This window comes from Lynx canadensis, chromosome C1, assembly GCF_007474595.2.
Source record: "Lynx canadensis isolate LIC74 chromosome C1, mLynCan4.pri.v2, whole genome shotgun sequence".
NCBI classification, from domain to species: domain Eukaryota; kingdom Metazoa; phylum Chordata; class Mammalia; order Carnivora; family Felidae; genus Lynx; species Lynx canadensis.
The window spans coordinates 214,288,446-214,308,388 of record NC_044310.1 but is presented as its reverse complement, the minus strand read 5'-3'; the positions used below and the strand labels follow the sequence as shown (position 1 = coordinate 214,308,388).

Sequence of the window (19,943 nt, the reverse complement as noted above, 5' to 3'; positions counted from 1 at the left end):
CTGACTTCACCAATCAACTTTTTGCTCATCTGATAGGCAAGGTTATGAATGTCATTTGCCAGTTACTAATGAGGTAAGGCTAAACAAGTTTTTGTATATATATTGGTCACTCCCACCCCTTGTTGGTAAGAAAGCCTTTTTTTATAACCTCTCCCCATTTTAAAAATAGGGTTGTTTTCACTTAATTATTTGTAAGAAGTTTTTCTTTCTTTCTTTCTTTCTTTTTTTTTTAACATATTAATCCTTTGTCCCTTATATTTGTTGCAAGTACTTTCTCTGGAGACGCTGCTTTTGCTTTTTAACTCTGCTGGTAACACCTTTCAATATGTAGATCTTTGCTCCCTAGATGACTTGGCCTTGGCTCCTGCGAGTCTGGGAGCCTGTGTGTGGATGGGGGCAGGGAGCATCTTCACCTTAAGGGGCAAGAGGCAGGATCAAGCATCTAGGCACCTCGTGTTTTTCTTTCTAATAGTTTCCGATGAACAATGATGAGAAAAGGCCGTGTGTACTCCCTTATTCAACACTAACAGGCAGTTCTGCTGAGTATGTAATTTGAAATCTTTACTCAAAATCAGGCATCAGGGAAATGCCTTACTGGTGGTACAGGGTCCTGAATCTCCCACCCCCACCGGCCACCCCATGCTCTGGTCCCCCAGCCAACTCAGGGCGGGAGTGGATGGGGGGCTCCCTTCTGAGCCCTGGGGACTCGGGCTACCTTACCCCCCCACACCCCTCACCTCCACCCCAGTTTATCAATCTCTTCTTTCCAACCCCAGAGCCATTACCTGAGGCCGTGGACGGAGGCCAGGGGAGAGCTGCTGGTCAAACAGCCTCTGCAGAGACTCCAGGGAGGGGAGGGTCCGGGTGATTTCGCTGGGAGCAGGAGACAAGGTGAAGGTCAAGGATTAGTGAGGACCCAGGGAAGGCATGGCAGGATCCAGCCAGAGGCATGGCCACACCCAGTCTGGCAAAAGACAAGCCCGGGCAAAGATCCAGGCCTGCCAGTGCTGGCCCCCCTCCCCCCACCAAGACCCCCACTCTTCCCATCCTGTCGCCCACCCTGGGCCAAACCGGAGTCGCAATGCGCAGATCCGTAGATCTGATTTACCTCTGGTTAGCCATACTCACAGGCTGCGGATAACTCGAATCTAGGATCGCGAAACTACTATGAAATCACTTAGTAATCCCTGGTTCCCAACCTCGAGTGTTTAGAAGAATTGCAAACACACCCGGGTGTTAAAAATGCAAATTTCTGGGCCCCAACCCGATTTGGTCCAGAATCTGCATTTTAAATGCGTGCCCCAGGGGCTTCCTGTGCTAGCAGTCGTCTGCGCCTTCTAGTTCAAATCCCCTCCCCGCCCCCGAGACGGACGCCTGGAGAGATTTTTTTCATTGTCTAATTCCTTGACAACTCCTACCCATTCTTTGCTCCTGTCTTTTTCTATTGTTTTCACATTGTTTTAAGCACAGTGGCAGACAATTCTGAGTTCTAGTTCTCCGTTATTTCACCCCAAACTTCATGTCTTTACATGTTTAACGCTCTAATGGTGTTGAAATATTCTGTCGAGTAAATGTGCCAAAATGAATTGCTAGATACTTGGGTTATTTTGAGATCTTGGCGATTACAAATAAAGGTTGCTCTGAACAGCTTTGTTCCCATACCCTTTCTTTTCTTATTTTCAATTAAATTTGATGATAAACAGAGATTGTGTCTCTTGAGCAGTATTGCTAAGCCTTTGAGTGATGGTACCCATCACGGGCCAGGGGCACTGTCTGAGCCTGCCCATTTGATGTGCTGTCCTCATTCTAGGATTTTCTTCCCCTCTCTCGTTTAGTGGATATAACACTGCATTTCAATATTGATGCATTGATTGCATACCTTTAATTTATTGTCATTAAATATATTTCTACATAGTTGGTTTCTACTGTATTTCTTTTTGTATAAATTGTTTGTGTCCTTTGTCAGTTTTCTGTTGGGAATTTTGCCAGAATTTTTGGACGTTGGTATAAACGTTACATACCGCTTTGCTTTTTATTTAACCTGGATGTTGCACTTTTTTCCCCATTCTGTTATTTTCATCCTGGGCAGGTTGGATTTCATTGCAAAGTGCTTTATAATTTTTTGTTGTTCTATTTTTCATCTTTTCCTTGGTAATTCTTTGCTTCCCTTAGTTAAAAACTTATCATCAGTATTTACTAGTAAGCAATTATTAGCTCATTTTAATTTGGTTTCTTACTTGCTTTTTTTTAAGTTACATTACATATGGGTTTTTCTTGTCGATATTATATTTTTTAATCCCTTACCTCATCTAGATTTTTTTTTTCAACGTTTATTTATTTTTGGGACAGAGAGAGACAGAGCATGAACGGGGGAGGGGTACAGAGAGAGGGAGACACAGAATCGGAAACAGGCTCCAGGCTCTGAGCTGTCAGCAGAGAGCCCGACGCGGGGCTCGAACTCACGGACCGCGAGATGGTGACCTGAGCCGAAGTCGGATGCTCAACCGACTGAGCCACCCAGGCGCCCCTAGATTTTTTTTTTTTTTTAAATATGGGGTGGAACTAGGTTCATCTTTCTCCGTATTACTATTCAGTTTCACTCAACAACACTTGCTCTGTTTTACATACTTCTTTTGGGCTCATCGAGCATATAAGCTCTTCTAGAATATGGTAGGATTTGTTTCCAGGCTCCATATCATTCATTTAACTACAAATCCAGAGCTCCGCATGTGTACCAGGCAATGCCAAGATGGCAGATTTACAACGTCTCACAGTTTCGGGGATGGTGTTTTAACCTGCTGGTTTTGAAGGCATCACAAGTGGGTCTACTCCAGGGACCAGGAAGGGTGTGGAGGGAACTGACTGGCAAAGCAGAGAGAGGGGAAGGCTGGGCAGGCAGGTTCTGGGTTTCCCCAACCTCTCCGCCAGAGTTCATTCATCTGTTCATGCAGCAGTCTTCCCTTTATTTATCTTTAATATTTATGTATTTGTTTTGAGAGAGAGCTCACGTGAGCAGGGGAGGGGCAGAGAGAGAGGGAGAGAATCTCAAGTGGAGCCTGACATGGGCTGGATCCCACCTCCCACCACGATGAGATCACGACCTGAGCAGAAATCAAGAGGAAGAGGCTTAACCCACTGAGCCACCCAGGTGCCCCAGCAGTATTCCCTTTAAACTATCATTTTCATACAAGAATTCTGGGTTAAAATAAAAAAATTTCCAAGGCACTAATTCTGAACATGTTTTAACGTCAAACAGATGTCCCTCATTGTTCTCCTTTTTAAAAATGTTTTCCTAAAAACACAAATACACATACACAAGCTGAATCCTTAGGGTTTTCTAAGAATGATGCTGGTTTTCCTTCTATTTTTAAACTGTAAAATCTTGACAAATCTGACTGGCTCCCAGATGTGTCTAGAAATGTTGGTTAGGGTCCCTTCTTTTTCTCATCTTACTTTGGCCAAAATTTCCCATACAACACAAAACCAGGTGATAAAGGGCACCTTTTTCTTCTGTTAAAAAAAATTTTTTTCGGGGGCGCCTGGGTGGCGCAGTCGGTTAAGCGTCCGACTTCAGCCAGGTCACGATCTCGCGGTCCGCGAGTTCGAGCCCCGCGTCAGGCTCCGGGCTGATGGCTCGGAGCCTGGAGCCTGTTTCCGATTCTGTGTCTCCCTCTCTCTCTGCCCCTCCCCCGTTCATGCTCTGTCTCTCTCTGTCCCAAAAATAAATAAAAAACGTTGAAAAAAAAAATTAAAAAAAAAACATTTTTTTTTTTTTTTTAGTATTTATTTATTTTGGGGAAAGCACAAGCAGGGGAGGGGCAGAGAGAGGGGGACAGAGGATCCAAAGCAGGCTCTGTACCGACAGGCTGATTGATGCGGGGCTTGAACTCAAACTGTGAGATCATGACCTGAGCCAAAGTCAGCAAAGTCAGCAAAGTTGGACGCTTAACTGACTGAGCCACCCAGGTGCCCCTCTTTCGTTAGAATGTTTAATAGAATGATTTTACTGTTTCCCTGTCGAGTGCAATTGGTTTTACATTGACACCTATTGCATTACTAAGGAAGTAGCCCTCTATTCCATTTGTAAAATGCTTTAAAATTAGAAATGACTTTTTTTTTTTTTAACAGCTAGAGTGAGTGGGGGAGAGGGGCAGAGGGGGAGAGAGAGTGAGAGAGAGAGAAGGAGAGAATCTCAAGCAGGCCCAAGCTCAGAGAAGAGGCAGACTTGGGGCTCGATCCCACAACCCTGGGATTGTGACCTGAGTCAAAATCAAGAGCTGCATGCTCAACCGAGTTGAGCCACCCAGGCACCCCAGAAATGACTTTTTAAAAATCACACATCTGTTAGGATACCTATGCAAATGATTCTTTCATCTTTTAATCTACTAAATGATGGTGTTTTATGTTGACTTTTCTTTGAAGTGAGCTCTTTATCCAAGCCTCCATTTTTCATATTACTAAACTATATATACTAAAACATTACTGGGGCGCCTGGGTGGCGCAGTCGGTTGAGCGTCCGACTTCAGCCAGGTCACGATCTCGCGGTCCGTGAGTTCGAGCCCCGCGTCGGGCTCTGGGCTGACGGCTCAGAGCCTGGAGCCTGTTTCCGATTCTGTGTCTCCCTCTCTCTCTGCCCCTCCCCCGTTCATGCTCTGTCTCTCTCTGTCCCAAAAATAAATAAATGTTGAAAAAAAAAAAATTTAAAACATTACTGAAATATTAAACATTTATATTAATAAATGGATACCGTTTTATTTCAGGCTGCTATCTTGACTACTGTATTTTTCTTGAAGACTGAATGAGGTGATTTTTGCCATTCAGGAATAATTTATAGATTATGGTCCTCATTTGCTTCTTGAAATTTCAAAGGAGGGCACTCATGGTAATTTTTATGTTTCATATTGTATGTAAAATATTTGTTCCATTTAACTATAATATGAAGATCTGTAGCCATGTCAATGTGTATCATGTTCTTTTTTAATTAAAAATTTTTTTTCTTTTTTAATGTTTATTTATTTTTGACAGAGAGAGACAGACAGTGTGGGCAGGGGAGGGGCAGAGAGAGGGGGAGACACAGAATCTGAAGCAGGCTCTGAGCTGTCACCGCAGATCCTGATGAGGGGCTCTAACTCAGGGACCTGCCAGATCATGACCTGAGCCGAAGTCGGACTCAACTGACTGAGCCACCCAGGCGTCCCATCCCCGTGCACTGTATTCTTGATTTGCAAATCTTTAATGCAGATTACTAAGTCTCCTATGCTTCCAAAGTTTTTTTAAATTTGTTTAATGTTTATTTACTTTTGAGAGAGAGAGCATGCACGCGAGCGAGTGGGGGAGGGGCAGAGAAAGAGGGAGACACACAATCCGAAGCGGGATCCAGGCTCTGAGCTGTCAGCACAAAGGTGGGGCTCAAACCCAACCCAAGACCTGGGAGATCACGAGCTGAAATCGGATGCTCAACCGACTGAGCCACCCAGGCGCCCATCTAATATTTAAAATGGTAACTGACTGTTTTCCTAATTTATTTCTGATTTTATTTTGACCATACCCCCTCTAACAGTTGTTGTTATTGTTTATTTGCTAGACAGAGACCTCTTAAAAGACTCTGTGTGGGTCACTGCTGTGTCTCCATCCCTGGAACAGTGCATGACACATACTCAGCACGCATTCAATCTCCGTTCATGAGCACTGAGTAAACACATGTTTCTGGTACTTTGCTGGATGTGGGAAATAGCAAGGCTATTAGGACTTGACCCACGATAACCTTCAAGAGACTCACAGTCTGGATTCAGTTTGTGTGTTTGACTCATCCTACCCCCTTTTTCCTAACAGAGCATCTAAAGCTATGGCTTTTCCTCCAAGTAGTGCTTTGGCTGTGCCGTACAGAGTTCTCCTACGCGGTGGTCTGATTACTCAGTGCCCCCACACTACCCATAAAGGGTACCCCTCGTGTCGGTTCTTTCCTTAATTTAGCTGTGATTTAAGAGGCTATCTGAAAGTGTGCAGATGGTTGGGTGGTTGTGGCTAGTCTTCTTATTTATTTCTATTTTTGTCATGTTGTGTTCTGGGAGTATAGAATGAACACTTTTGCTTTGGGTGTATTCATATCCAGCTGCTCAGTAAGCTGCTGGGCTCTTATTTTTAGGACCACCAGCACTCTAAGATTTCTGGAAAAAAATTCTCAGATCCTTTTTAAAGGAAACACATGTGATTAGAACATTTTTACAAGTTTTTAAAATCTGCAAAGACTCCCTGTGCTCTTTTTATTTTTAAGCTTATTTATCTATTTTGCGGGGGAGGGACAGAGAGAAAGAAAGAGAGAGAATCCCAAGAAGGCTCCGTGCTGTCAGTGCAGAGCCCGACGCAGGGCTCAAACCCACAAACTGTGAGACCATGACCTGAGCCGAAGTTAAGAGTCGGGCGTGCAACTGACTGAGCCACCCAGGCACCCTGACTCCCTGTGCTCTTGAATGACATCTATGTTCCATTAATTCCAGGTCAGTAATCTTCTCCTTGGAGATACTGCTTCAGAATTTATATTGTATTATCAGGCAGTGGGAATGATATTACATATTGCCATTTTTTAAAGTAAGGGTGCTGTTTATAATTATTTACTTTCTGAATTCATCTTCCCTTGTCGTTTGGAAACTTTGTAAGAAGAGATTTAGGGACGCCTGGGTGGCTCAGCCGGTTAAGTGTGGGACTTCAGCTCAGGTCATGATCTCATGGTTCGGTTCGTGGGTTTCATCCCCACGTCAGGCTCTGTGCTGACACCTCAGAGCCTGGAGCCTGCTTCGGATTCTGTGTCTCTCTCTCTCTCTCTCTCTCTCTCTGCCCCTTCTCGGCTCACACTCTGTCTCTGTCTCTGTCTCTGTCTCTCTCAAAAATAAATAAACATTAAAAAAAGAGAGAGAGGGGGGCACCTGGGTGGCTTAGTCGGTTAAGCATCTGACTTCAGCTCAGGTCATGATCTCACAGTCCATGAGTTCAAGCCCCATGTCAGGCTCTGTCCTGACAGCTCAGTGCCTGGAGCCTGCTTCAGGTTCTGTGTCTCCCTCCCTCTCTGCCCCTCCCCTGCTCATGGTCTGTCTCTCTCAAAAAATAAATAAATGTTTAAAAAAAAAAAGAGAGAGAGAGAGATTTAGATGGTGCTATTTGGTTGTTCTGCTAATTGGATCTTTATGAGGCTTCTCAATACCTGGATTTAGGTCCTTTATAAGCCTGGGAATACTTTTTTCTTTTATATACTTAGCCATTGATTATGCATTGTTTTTTCCTGCTTCTTCGAGAGCCCATCCTACCAGCTCTAAGTTGAATCTCTATGAATGCCCTCTTTCCAAAGACTATCACAATTTTTTATCACACATTCTTTCTATAAGCTTAGTTAGCTCTCCCGTGTTTTCTATATATACTTCCCTGACATTCTGCTGTTTTGTGATTTTTCAGATTTGATTAGAAAACTATGGGTTTATTTTTATGGCCTCCAATGAAGCAGTTGTAATGCGGGTGACGTATTTTTGTTTCGGGTTTATTTGTCTATTAAAATCTTAACCCTGCTCTCATTAATAGATAAAATACCCTCTTCCACACTTGGACATTTTACTTTAAAATTCCACTTGGAGTTCTTCTCATTTCTCCATTTTAAGCATTACCAAATATTTCCAGACTCTGGTGACGTTGTTCTCTCTTCTTTTTTTCTCTGGAAAAGTTTCTGTCTGGTTCTAGGGAATCTAACTTGGGGTCACAAATCGCCCTCGAGCCCTTGTGCCGCTGACGTTCAGACGCGCACACTCAGCATGACGTTTTGCAGGGGAGGCTCTGGCCCTGTTTCTCACTCCTCAGTTCTCTGTCACCTTCCCATTTAGGGACGTTCCTTTCGGGCCAGGCCGTCTGAGTGGATGGACCCAGTCATCTTCGGTGCTACCCTCACTCAGTCCCTCTTCCGGCTCCTCCTTCCTATACCCCACATCTAAACGTCCAACCTGGGTCCCCTTCTCCTCCATGCACCTTCCCCCTGTGGTGACCTCACCCCACCTGTCTCTTTAAGGCTTTAAGTGCCAACTGCATGCTAATGAGTCCCAAATGTAGATCCTGCCCTGAGGTCTCCCGGGTTCTAAGCTTCTGGCATAACTCCAAGGTTGGTGGTTCAGCTGGCGGGATGCCTAATAGTCTTCAAGCCCACTGCAGCTTGAGAAAGGTTCCCCCCCCCACCCCCAGCTCCACACCCTCCTCCTCAACCTCCACTTTTAGTAACTGGCATCCCCATCCACTCAGCTGCTCACACCAAAAATCTAGGGGTTGCCCTCCATTCCTCTCCCCCGATCCTGCATCCAAACAGGCAGCAAATGTATACCAGCCCCAGCATCCACACATGCCCCAGGTCACACTACTGTCAGTGCCTGCACACCCCCACGTCCAGGGTCATCATACTAAACTAACATCTATCAGCCATTTCCACGTGCCAGGCATTGTCCCAAACCCCGGGACTCAGCAGGAAGCAACCCAGACACATCTCCGCCTTCCCTTCTCATGAGCTGCCCTCGCATCACAGCCCCTGAGCTTGGAACTGCTCTCCTGCTTTGTGTCAGCCTCCCGAGATCCATTCTCTGCAGCCGGAACTCAGATCATGGCACAATCCTGTAAAACCTCGAGAGTCTTGTGAGGTGTACCTGCTGTGGCTCCTGCCTAACGCCACCAGATAAGACGCAGGAGATCCAGTTGACTTTGAATTTCAGATAAATAATGGATAATCTACTCGTATAAGTATATCCCAGCACTGCATGGCATATACTTACACTAAAAACGTATTTGTGATGTATCTAAAATTCAGACTGAACTAAAATTCATCCTGTGTCTGGCCCACCCCATACCCACCTGTCCCCAGCCTCTGCCGCTAACACTTTCCTTCCCTCATCGTGCTCCAGCCACACAGACTTTCTGTTCCTCGCAGGCTGGCCTCATTCCTGCCTCGGGACCTTTCTTCATGACATCCCTCCACGAAATTGCTGGGTGGCTAACTGCCCCTTGTCACCAAGGTCCCAGCTCTATCACCACCTCAGAGAGGCCTCCTTAACCCCCAAAGGACACTGACACCCTCCCACCCAATGTCTCTGTCACTTGTACCTGTTTTATTTTGTCACAATGCTTATTAAAATTATCTTTGTTTACAGACTTAGTCTACTATGGTGCTCCTGAGACGTCAGCTACAACAAGGTCTCAAAGAACAGAAGGCTTGTGCATTGTGTTTTTACTGGATCCTAGTACCCAGAAGTTCAGAGGGGGGCCCTCCACACACATTGGTTAAGTAAATGATTGACTGACAGAATGAATGAACTGAAGACCTGTTCCAGACAAAGCAGTTTGAAACCCACACGTTCAGAGGTGTGGAAGGGGAAACATAACTTTGCTTCTGTGTAAGATTTTCTAAAATTCCATCCCCCAGTTAACCAAGTCTTCCAATGCTTTTGCCTCTGAGGGTGAAGACAGACAGGTGTGCAGTGAGATACATCACAGTGTCTCTAATTCTAGCTGGAAGTTAAGTGTTCAGTGAAGAGAGACAGGGAAAGCAGGAAGCCCAAGGAAGCTTTCCCACCAGCACAGAGAGGCAGGCCCGCCGGGGAAGTTGCTGTGTCCGGAAAGGGAGGCAACCCAGATCCAGGAAAGTGCAGGTGGCAGTGAGGTGGGGAAGGTGTAGAAGTGACTGGGGTGGGGGGGGGGGGTAGCCAGCGGAGAGACTTGGAGATGTACTTCCTCCCACACAAGGAAGCAGCAAAGAACAGGATCTCCTCTGGAACAGAAATAAATGCTTGTTCCCAGTCGTCATGAATCTGTGTCTCTTACAAAGAAAAAGTGCCGTGTGTGTGTGTGTGTGTGTGTGTGTGTGTGTGTGTGTTTCCTAGTGAGACATGATTTATAACAACAGTATCAAGCGGAAAAATATCTCTCCAAGCAAATCTATAAAAATGGTTCTAGGTCCACTTGGCTGAAACTACATGAGTTGAAAGCCAATTCACCGAAACAAAGCCCGACTGGCCAATCTGATGAGTGTGCTCCATTTGTCAAAGAAAATTATTTGTTAAATTTACCGAATGTACTGACTGTGCTTTTAAGAGCCTTTCAGAGGAAAGTTCAATTTGATTACTGATGATGAAAGATTCTTTTTGGCATATTAGCTAAGCTAAGATGGATATGGCAGCAGAGAAATTGACCAGAGAGTTCTGGAGCTGCTGTAAGTTTATAATAAAATACACAGGAAATGGTATAGGCTGAAAAAGACTCACCCACATGAAATGCCATTTTTCCCACCAAAGTGTTGACCCTTCATTTAAAATGGGATTGTTTTGGCTCCTTATGATATCTTGTGAATGGTATTTTCTGGTTTTTTTTTTTTTCCCAAGTATTTAAAATAGCCCTCTGTCAATTCTTCAGATAGCACAGCAGCCTTAATTTTGTACTTCTAACAATTAAAATATACTGAAGCTTGAAGTTAATTTTAACATTAAGTTAAACCATAAAATTTTCAAAATCTAAAAGAAATCAGAATTTTTCCCAATTGGTCATTCAATGAATTCAATATTGGAGAATGAAAGCTTTGGAGACCTGGCTCCCTTAAAAAAAAACAAACTGGCGACCCTGGGCCGATCCCACCCATGCAGAAGATTGGCTGACTTTAATTTCTTTCCTCTCAGAGCCCTTTTGTGCTTGTCCGAGGTGCTCGCTGCAGCAAGGAGGGACAGTGCAAAAGTCTTACTGCTGGATCCTGAGCAAGTGTGAAAGGGCTCCCACTCACCCCTTCCCACAGCAACTGGCCTCAAATTAACTTCAGTTAAAAAAAAAAAAAAAAAAGGGCCACAGTTTAAATACCATGAAAACAAAACCTTGAAACAACCACAAAGGTTTCTAACCTCTGCCAACTCTGCCCTATTATTCTGAGTACAGCTGAGGTATTTGGACAGCCAGGCGGAGAGCCCGGCTCACTCTAATGAGCTGAATCTCTTCCCCGGGACTGTCCCCACTGTCCCCGCCCCTGGGGGATGGCCACACCCACGGAGCCATTACCCATAGAGCTCCTTGCAGAGGAACATGGTCAGTTTCTTCAAATGAGGGAGGCTGTTGGAGCCTGTCTTCACAAAGTCAGAATCCAGGGCGAGCTGAGTGGTTAAATAATCTTGGATGGCTTTAAGATGCTCTTCGGGAAGCCTGAAAATAATAGAAAGAGAAACTTGCTGCTTCTGTTCCTTTAGCTGCAAAGCCCAACTGTAAAGGAAGAAATCATTCTCTGCATCTCGGCCGAGATGCCGTCCTTCAGAACATGTGTACGCTCCTGGATGGCTCCCCTGGTCTCAGGGAAAGGGTCGAGAAGCAGGTCTGGGCAAGTTTAAGGGTCGGCAAGGGAGGATGCCTCTTCACCCTGCCATAAAGGCTTTTTCCCAAGCCCATACTTGGAAGGAAGTGATACTGGTTGGAAATAAACATTTCCATAAACATGTTTATCCTTTAAAAAGGAGACAAAACAACTGGAAAATGTACAGCTGACTTGTTTCCCTACCTCCTTTGCCTTTAAAGACAGCACCTGGGGGCTGAGTGATGCTTAGTGTAGAGCTGGCAAATGGTTCTAGCTCACCTCCCAACTCCAAATTCACAGTCAAAGGCCACCTGGAGCTCTGTGTTTAGGATGTTCTGAGCTGTGCTGGGCTCCAAGGGGAAGTCTCGGTGGTGAGTGATGGGCTGGGAATAGGGTGCCCGGCTCAGTGCCCTGCCCTCGCCCTCCCGGGTCTGGCTCCAGGCCCCTCAACCTCTGGGCGACGCACATGCAGGCAGGACTCGCTCACCGTGCATGACGGCCCAGCAGAGGCAGGGCCCAGGCTGTGTGGCACCAGGTCCATCACGTGAATCTAATGGTCCCTCTGTATCCTCTCTCCCAGCACATTCCCCCTCCTGCCACCCCCCTGCCCCCGCCCTGGGTTACTTTATTATTTTTTTTTTAAATTTTTTTTTTTAACGTTTATTTATTTTTCAGACAGAGAGAGACAGAGCATGAACAGGGGAGGGGCAGAGAGAGAGGGAGACACAGAATCTGAAACAGGCTCCAGGCTCTGAGCGGTCAGCACAGAGCCTGACGCGGGGCTCAAACTCACGGACCGCGAGATCATGACCTGAGCCGAAGTCGGACGCTCAACCGACTGAGCCACCCAGGCGCTCCTGGGTTACTTTAGAGTCTTTGTTCCTGTAATGATTCAAATCATAATCACAGCAAATATTTCCTGGGCGTAACATAGCACTCACTCTGCTAAGCACTTAATGCCCCATTTCCCTGTTAGTCTCCAAACCAATGTTAGGAGGCAGTTATTATTATTATTATTATTATTGTTATTGTTATTGTTATTATTCCTATTTTACAAATGAGCAAGCTGAGACTAAAGGTTGTTGATCTGCCTGTGTGAAAAAATTATTACAAGCTTTAAAAATCTTTGTTCCAGCCTTGACGTATAATCAAGTTGGTGCCACAGGATCTTTGAACGACTGGAAAGCTGTTGCTCCTAAGCTTTCCTTAAAGCTGGAAAGGCCCTCGGCCATTGGCCATTCGGACTGACTTAGAGTGAGAAGTCAGCAACTATTTACACACCGGCTGTCATCACATTGAAGGTTAATCTACACTCATTCTGGGTCTTGACATCATAAAAATCCAGTTTCTGCCTGAGTCTGTCTCTGAAAAGGACAAAGTCACTCCCACGGCAGTAAGGTATGTATTTTAACGGTTCCAAAGACTACCGGACTCATAATTCTGAGACCACGAGTGCTTGTTATAGGAAGCTGTATTTGTTAGGACGTTTGTTGTAGGAAAGTGTTCACATAAAGATGCGAACTCTGTTTATCAGAGAAGCCTGATTTCACTCAGCAGTCTCATAATAACTATTAACTATGGCCTGATTAGATCTAATTAACTTGCACAAAAGACTGTGCAGGCTGTCTTATAGCGAAGAATAATCAAAAGGCAGTCCTTCATGTAAAAAGCTATTTTCCATGCAAAACAAACTGACTTTATTACTTACTTTTTTAATGTTTATTTTATTTTTGAGAGAGAGACAGGGACAAAGCGAGAGTGGGGGAGGAGCAGAGAGAGAAGGAGACACAGAATCCGAAGCAGGCTCCAGGCTCGGAGCTGTCAGCACAGAGCCCGACACGGGGCTTGAACTCACGGACCGCGAGATCATGACCTGAGCCGAAGTCGGACGCTCAACTGACTGAGCCACCCAAGCGCCCTAAAACAGACTGACTTTAAAACACAAGGCAGAATCTCAGTCTTCCACGACCCAGAAGAGCACAGAGGACAAGCCCTGTGTCACTGCTTCCGTGGTCCCGCCGCTGTGCTCCGTTTACTCAGCCCCAGCTCCCAGCAGAAGTGTGAGGAGGGCCCCACTGCCATGTGTTAGCTGAGGAGCAGAAACAGAGAGCACACAAGCCCCCAGCCGCCCCCTGCCCTCTCTCTCGAGGCTGCACACCTCGTCCTGTGTCACTGTGCCGGGCGGCCCCAGAGAGCACCTGTCCCTAGAGAGGAGGGACTGACCAGGACGTGCCAGGGAGTCGGGAGCCTATTTCCCCAAGGAGCTCAGTCCATTTAGCATCTAACCCTGGAGAGAAACAGACCCTCGTGGAAACTGCACGATGGCTCTATACGGAATGGTTTACTAAGTAGTTGTTATGTGCACACAAGGAGGGAGTAGGGGTGATAACACCTCGACAGGTTGAAAACATTGGGGATTTAGCTATTTCAGGGACAACACAAGTCATTCAAGGAGTGCACACAGGATGTGACCTGGTGGGCCTACAGAAGAATCCAGGGGTATTCAAAGTGGAAATATAACAACACCAGGTAGCTTAGCAACCAGGCGGCTCGTGTGTACTTTCAGGCATCTCCTCTGTATTTTGCCAAATCGGATGGTGGGAGAGCTGTCCTCACTGATCCTTCAGGCTAGAGAGATTGCATTAGCCCTGAAGCTAATTAGCCCTGCATCAGCCCCTCGATATTCTTCGAGGGGGCCTTTTTCTCACAAAGAAACAAACAAAAAAACATATTTTTAAGATTCTTAATGCACGGAAGTCACCGCGTACTAACTTATTAGCTCATTCAGCACCACCTGGGCAGTCCTCCTCCGTGCCAGGCAATGTGCTGGGCACTGGGGCATCTTTCCCCTCAGAGAGCTCCCTCCTGTTAAAGCCACCCGCCCTGGCCGGTCTTGTACTCAAGGGCCTGTGGCCTGTAAGACAACTCCCACCCCTCCCACGCGATACCCCCACTTGCCACCATCCAGCAGGGGAAGTGTTGGGTCTGCTAAGAGAGACACAGGAGGACACAGCAAGGAAGCTGCAGGGTCTCATCGACACGGACCCGTAGGAGCCAGTGTGGGCCTACATACGGGACAAGATCCCGGGAGCCTGGACTCAGATCAAGGAGATTCTAAAGAATTAGAATGACTGCATGTCCCACGGAGAAAGGAGAGGCGTGCGGTGTAGATCACAGCCCATACCATACACAGAGACACTGATCTGGCCGATGTACGGGTGACCAAGGTGGCCCCCTTGGAGCTGGGCCCAGAGCAGGAAAGGGCCACATGGCAGGTCCAGCCTGCAGTGAACCCTCTGTGGCCCATCGGACTCCATGGACCCCACGGCAGTCGCGATATTTGTGATGCGAGAGGATGCCACGTGCGGTTCAAGGCGAGCCCCGGGCAGGGGATCACAGCATAGGCCCCTGACATCTGGACCAGGCCTCTGCAGCGGAGGACCGCTCGTCCGTCCATAACCAGCTCCTGCCAGGCAGCCGGGCGTGGTGGGGACGGAGGCGGGCCTCTGAGACGCGAGCCACGTGGTGGAGGGACTCACCCACTAGTGTCTATGCTCTGCAGTCGCTGAAACAATAGCTCGGAAAGGCTCGACCAGCTGACCTCGGTGGCTCTCGGATTCTCGCTGGAAGCAGGGGCCTCCTTGGCCTCACATGGCCCGGCAGGTAAAGGGATGTTTCTCGGTGGCAGCTCAGGAGGGGACAGGACACCTTCTACTCAAGAGAAGAGCAGGAACGCCATTTGGTCTGAGCACTCGCTTCTCTCAGGGTCACCCCCCGCTACAGAGGGTCTCTGGCATAGTGACCCCTCCCGTGTCGGGGAGGGGGGTCCAGGCCGCTGCGCCCAGTTACAGACCCCATCTGTGCCTGCATGGTCCCCTCTGTCTCTGCTCCCTGACTAGATGGGGGGCCTGCTGATGGCAGGGGCCCGGTCTTAGAAGTCTGGCCGTGCGGCTAGGTTGGCCCATTGAGGCGCTCAGCAAACACCCGCCAGCTGGGCACCGGGCAGGGCTGCTGGCCTTGGACAGGTGGAGCCAGCAGCCTCAGCGGGAAGGCCAGCTTTCAGGGCTGAGGCAGGGGCCCTGGATGGGGCACAGGCCCAGTTCCCCAGACAGGAGGCGCAAGGGTGGGGAGCAAGCAGGCCCGGCTCCTCTCTCTCCCACCCCGGCCTCCCCTCCTCTGCTTTCCCTCCAGCTTCTGCTGTTCCTTCTCTCCCCACCATACCCTAGGAGACAAATAAAGAAAGCGAGGGCCTCCTTCACCCAGAGAACTGAAGTATAGAACAAACACCTTGAATTTGGCCTGGAAGAAAGGACTCCTGCACATTCACCCTCAGGGGAACTGCTCTCCTGTGCACAGCACAAATAGACGAGGGATCCGAGCCCCTTGGGTCCAAGACCTCCTGTCTGGGGCCTCCTCCCACACCGAATGGCCACACCAGGGCCCCCTGCCACAGGGCTGCCCCGGGGACATTATCTTTAAAGGATGAGCTCGTCACACTCTCCGTGGCCTGGGGTTCTTGCGGTGATATGAGTGCGTTTTGAGCCCTGGGGGACTGGCAGCACCTTGAGACCTGAGCCAAATCAGACCCCTGGACCGGGCGGAGGGGGTGACTGTCACACTGCTTGGGTTCAAGCCCACAACTGCGCCTCCTTTGGGGAAGTGAAGCCAGCCGTCACGAGACTGGGTTTCTCTTCCCAGCTGCTAGTGAGGGTGCCGGGGTCTTTCTCCAGACGGCCATCCCCGGAAAGCCATCAGGTGTGCTGGGAGTGAGGACACCAGCGTGTGAAGGGCATTTCTGCAGGACGGCTTCTCAGCATCAAGGCCGAGGCCTTGGGGACAGCCGGGGGACATGTGGCCGTGGCATGGAGCAGGTGAGTGACCCTGGGCTCACCCGGGAACACGTCATCTGGGGCTATTTCAGATGAGGGCACCTCTTACTCAGCGGAGGGAGGTGAGAAGGGACATGGGCTGCCTGGGCCTCGTCTCAGTCTCCACGGAGCTTCGGTCCTTTTCCAACACTCTGCCTGGCCCTCACCTCCTCCGCAGAGAACTCCGCTCCTCAGAATTTACCCTCTGCTGAGGGGTCTATGAACTGTGCAACCACTCAGAGTGGGTCCCCAGGAAGTCAGGAGGAAGATGGGCCCGTGGCCCACAAGCCAGCCCGTGGGAGTGGGGTGAAAAGGGCGCCCAGCACATGGCAGGCAGCAGCCTGCAGGGACAGTGTGGGAGCCAGCCCAGGGACCTCAGCATCTCTGGTCTAACCTGCCCCCTCTTGGGGGGGGCAAGTCCAGGGGACCTGTTTCCAGGCCCTGGGACTTAGGAGGAACCCTGACCAGTTGAAGGGCTCAGTTACTTATCTCAGGTTTTCTTTTAGGAAGTAAACTTTTTTTTTTTTTTAAATGTTTATTTATTTATTTTGAGAGAGAGAGAGAGTGCGCCAGCAGGGGAGGGGCAGAGAGAGAGGGACTGAGAATCCCAAGCAGGCTCCGCACTGTCAGTGCAGAGCCCAGTGTGGGGCTGGAACCCACAAACCATGAGATCATGACCTGAGCTGAAATCAAGAGTCGGACGCTTAACTGACTAAGCTGAACAGGCGCCCCAGAGAGCGAACTTTTGAGGCGAAAAGGGTGCCGTCCAGGTGGGGTTCTGTGCTGCAGGGTCCTCTGCCAGGCTCCTGTTTGACTGGTCCGTGGCCCTCCATGGTTTTAAGGGGAGGCCTGACTCTCACAGACTTTTCAGGGGCTCTACTGTTTTTTCCTTTTAGAGATGATATAAAGAAACACCTCTCTCACAGGCCTTCCAGTTAGTTACAAGTATTTCCTCATCCATTCTCTTTACAGTGAAATGCAGCTAGTTATTTTGATGAGGATGGTAGCTTCATATATTGAGTGCTTACTGTGTGCTACATTCATTGACTCATTTGGTGACACCCTGACAGGTACATATTATTTTTACTGTCTCTTTAAGAGAAGTCTGTGGTTCAGAGAGGTTAAGTAGTTTGCCCAAGGTCACACAGCTATGAAGCTCCGGAACAGGAAGTTTGACCCAGGTCTGTCTGACCCCAGAGCTACCTTGCTAGCTCGTCCTTAGCCACCACGTCACCCTCTCTCCCTCTGATAATCAGACTCACTTAATCTACAAGGCCTTGTAGTGAAAGAAACATCCCGGGGCTTCTCCCCGCATAGTGCTTAGAGGGTCCCTGTTCCCCTCCTGCCTTCCCTTCCACCCCTTCCTACCTGTGTCCTCCTCTGGCTCATCACCTGCATCCTCCTCCTCCAGGGGCACCGGATATTGCAGGTGGGTGACCAGACCCATGTTTTCTTTCTTGTAAAACTCGATGAGCTGGTCCAGCTTGGTGAAGAACCTCATGGGGACACCTTCGGACGCCTGAGGACAGAACCCCAAACAGAAACACATTTGAACTGGCTGGGACATCACCTAACCACAAAGGCCACCTGTAGCAGAGAGCAACAAGGCCGAGGGAGTGACCTCGATCCAGAAAAAGCCCTGGGCTCCCACGCAGTGTCTGTCCGCCACGCCCACACCCTCACATCCTGGAACCAGCAGCCCCAAGAGCCAGTCTGCAAAAGGCACAAATAGGACAGTTTTAAAGATTCTTTTTGTTTTTTTTTTTTAACTTTTATTTTAAAAAGCATTTGGTTATACAAGTAATACATTTTCATTATGGCAAAATTAGAAAATACAGACTTTTTTTAAAAAAGAACTCACCTGTAGTCCCAAACCCCAAGAGACCTACTTTTTTTAAATTTAATTAAATTTTTTTTTTTTTTTTTTTTTTTGAGAGAGAGAAAGACAGAGTGTGAGTGAGGGAGGGGCAGAGAGAGAGGGAGACACAGAATCTGAAGCAAGCTCTGGGCTCCTAGCTGTCAGCACAGAGCCCAATGTGGCGCTCAAACCCACAAACCATGAGATCATGACCTGAGCCAAAGTCGGATGCTCAACCAACTGAGATGTCCAGGCACCCTAGACCTACTTTTAATACATGGGAATAAGTTTTTCTAGACTGTGTGTATATGTGTGTTCTGTTGGGGAATTATTTTTATTTCTCCTCAACCGCCCCCCCCCCAAGATAATTTATTTTTAAACACAAGGCAATCTACTCTGGCAATTGTTTTGCTTTAATTTTAATATTTTCATTTGTTAAAATTCTGTTTTATCAAAACTCAGAAAAATGGTGAGGCAGCACAGTATTTTTCCCTGATTTATATCTCTGTTGCTGATGACAGAGGAGCCCGCAGGTGATTCTGCAGTGCTGTTCAACTGCCCTGGGGCCAGGTCTCCTTCCTCTTGCTTGTACAGTGGCTCCGGCAAAAAATTCAAGGTGGGCCTTGGGCAGCCAGCATTGCTAATGGAGGCCCCACCCACTGAGGCCCCGCCCATACCAAGAAGCTATCAGGCGGCCGGGCTGGATGTGAGAACCGCAAGGAGACTCACCTTCTCTTGAATGCAGTACCCTACCCTCCTAACCCACCGTGTCCCCGAGTCCTGTCCGCCCTTCCTGTCCAGTACCTTGCCTGCCTCTCCTCGTGCTCCCTGTCTCAAGGAATGGCAGCATCATGTCCCCACTGGCATAGCCAGAAACCCAGAGGCATCTGGGACTTCTCCCTCCCTCTGGCACAGAGGGCAAACGTGGACAGTGTGAGGCCGGGTGTTCCGGATCCAGCCAAGAAGCGGTTGAGTGGGGTTGCTGCCCTGGGTGGAGGAGGGAGATGTAGCCGGGCTCTGGGGAGGAGCAGTGAGCCTGGTGCAGCTGGACAGGGGAAAGGGACCAGGCTGTTGGTGGGCACAGGGATGATACAAAAGGACGCCCCTTTCTGGGCGGGGCTTCCCTGGAGTCAGAGCACAGCCATCCGGGTCCTAACACTAAGTTCACCTGCATTTTCATAACACCCATCTTGTCCACGGCAGTCATGTAATTTTATTTATTTATTTTCAAAATGTTTATTTATTTATATTGGCAGAGAGTGCACACAAGCAGGGGAGGGGCATAGAGAGAGGGAAAGAGAGAATCTCAAGCAGGCTTCATGCTGTCAGCGCAGTGCCTGATGTCGGGCTGGATCTCATGAACCGTGAAATCGTGACCTGAGATGAAATCAAGAATCGGGTGCTTGACCGACTGTACCACCCAGGCGCCCGCTGGCAGTCATGGAATTTTACAATAAGCTGAGAAGGTGCCATCACTGGAGTTTGAAACCAGAGGTCCAAATGCTCCCCTGGGGGCTGCCAGCAGCCTTCTTGCTGAAGGGGCTGGGACTGACCACAGGTGGGAAGGAAGGCCAACAGGACAATAGGGTGGGGGATGGAAAGCCTGCCAGGTGGGCGAACGCAGGGGGTCTGGCTTAGTGTGGCCGGACCGTCCTGACTTGCCCACCTCCAAGTCAGGTACCCATTACTCCAGCATGGTTGGGACTGACGTGGGAGGCTGGGGGTGGCTGCTTGGTCTGGAGGTCTTCACGAAGGGCTATAGGTAAGTGGGATTGGGATAGCAAACGAAGCAGCATGACCCAGACCGGGACAGACCCAGACCTCTGGGAACATACCAGGACTCAGACCTGTCCCTGAGGCCCTGCTCCTGGTG

The 19,943-nt window shown here is 48.5% G+C and overlaps 1 protein-coding gene across 1 annotated transcript in view; it reads right to left on the bottom strand.

Moving 5' to 3' along the window:
- Window positions 1-19,943, bottom strand: part of INPP5D (inositol polyphosphate-5-phosphatase D) — a 122,883-nt gene that overhangs the window by 52,898 nt on the left and 50,042 nt on the right. The window contains exons 3-6 of the mRNA XM_030326163.1: window positions 17,581-17,731; window positions 14,884-15,055; window positions 11,059-11,199; window positions 786-873 (exon numbers count right to left, since the gene is read on the bottom strand). Coding sequence (XP_030182023.1) covers window positions 786-873; window positions 11,059-11,199; window positions 14,884-15,055; window positions 17,581-17,731 — 552 coding nt within the window. The remainder of the gene's footprint in view (window positions 1-785; window positions 874-11,058; window positions 11,200-14,883; window positions 15,056-17,580; window positions 17,732-19,943) is intronic.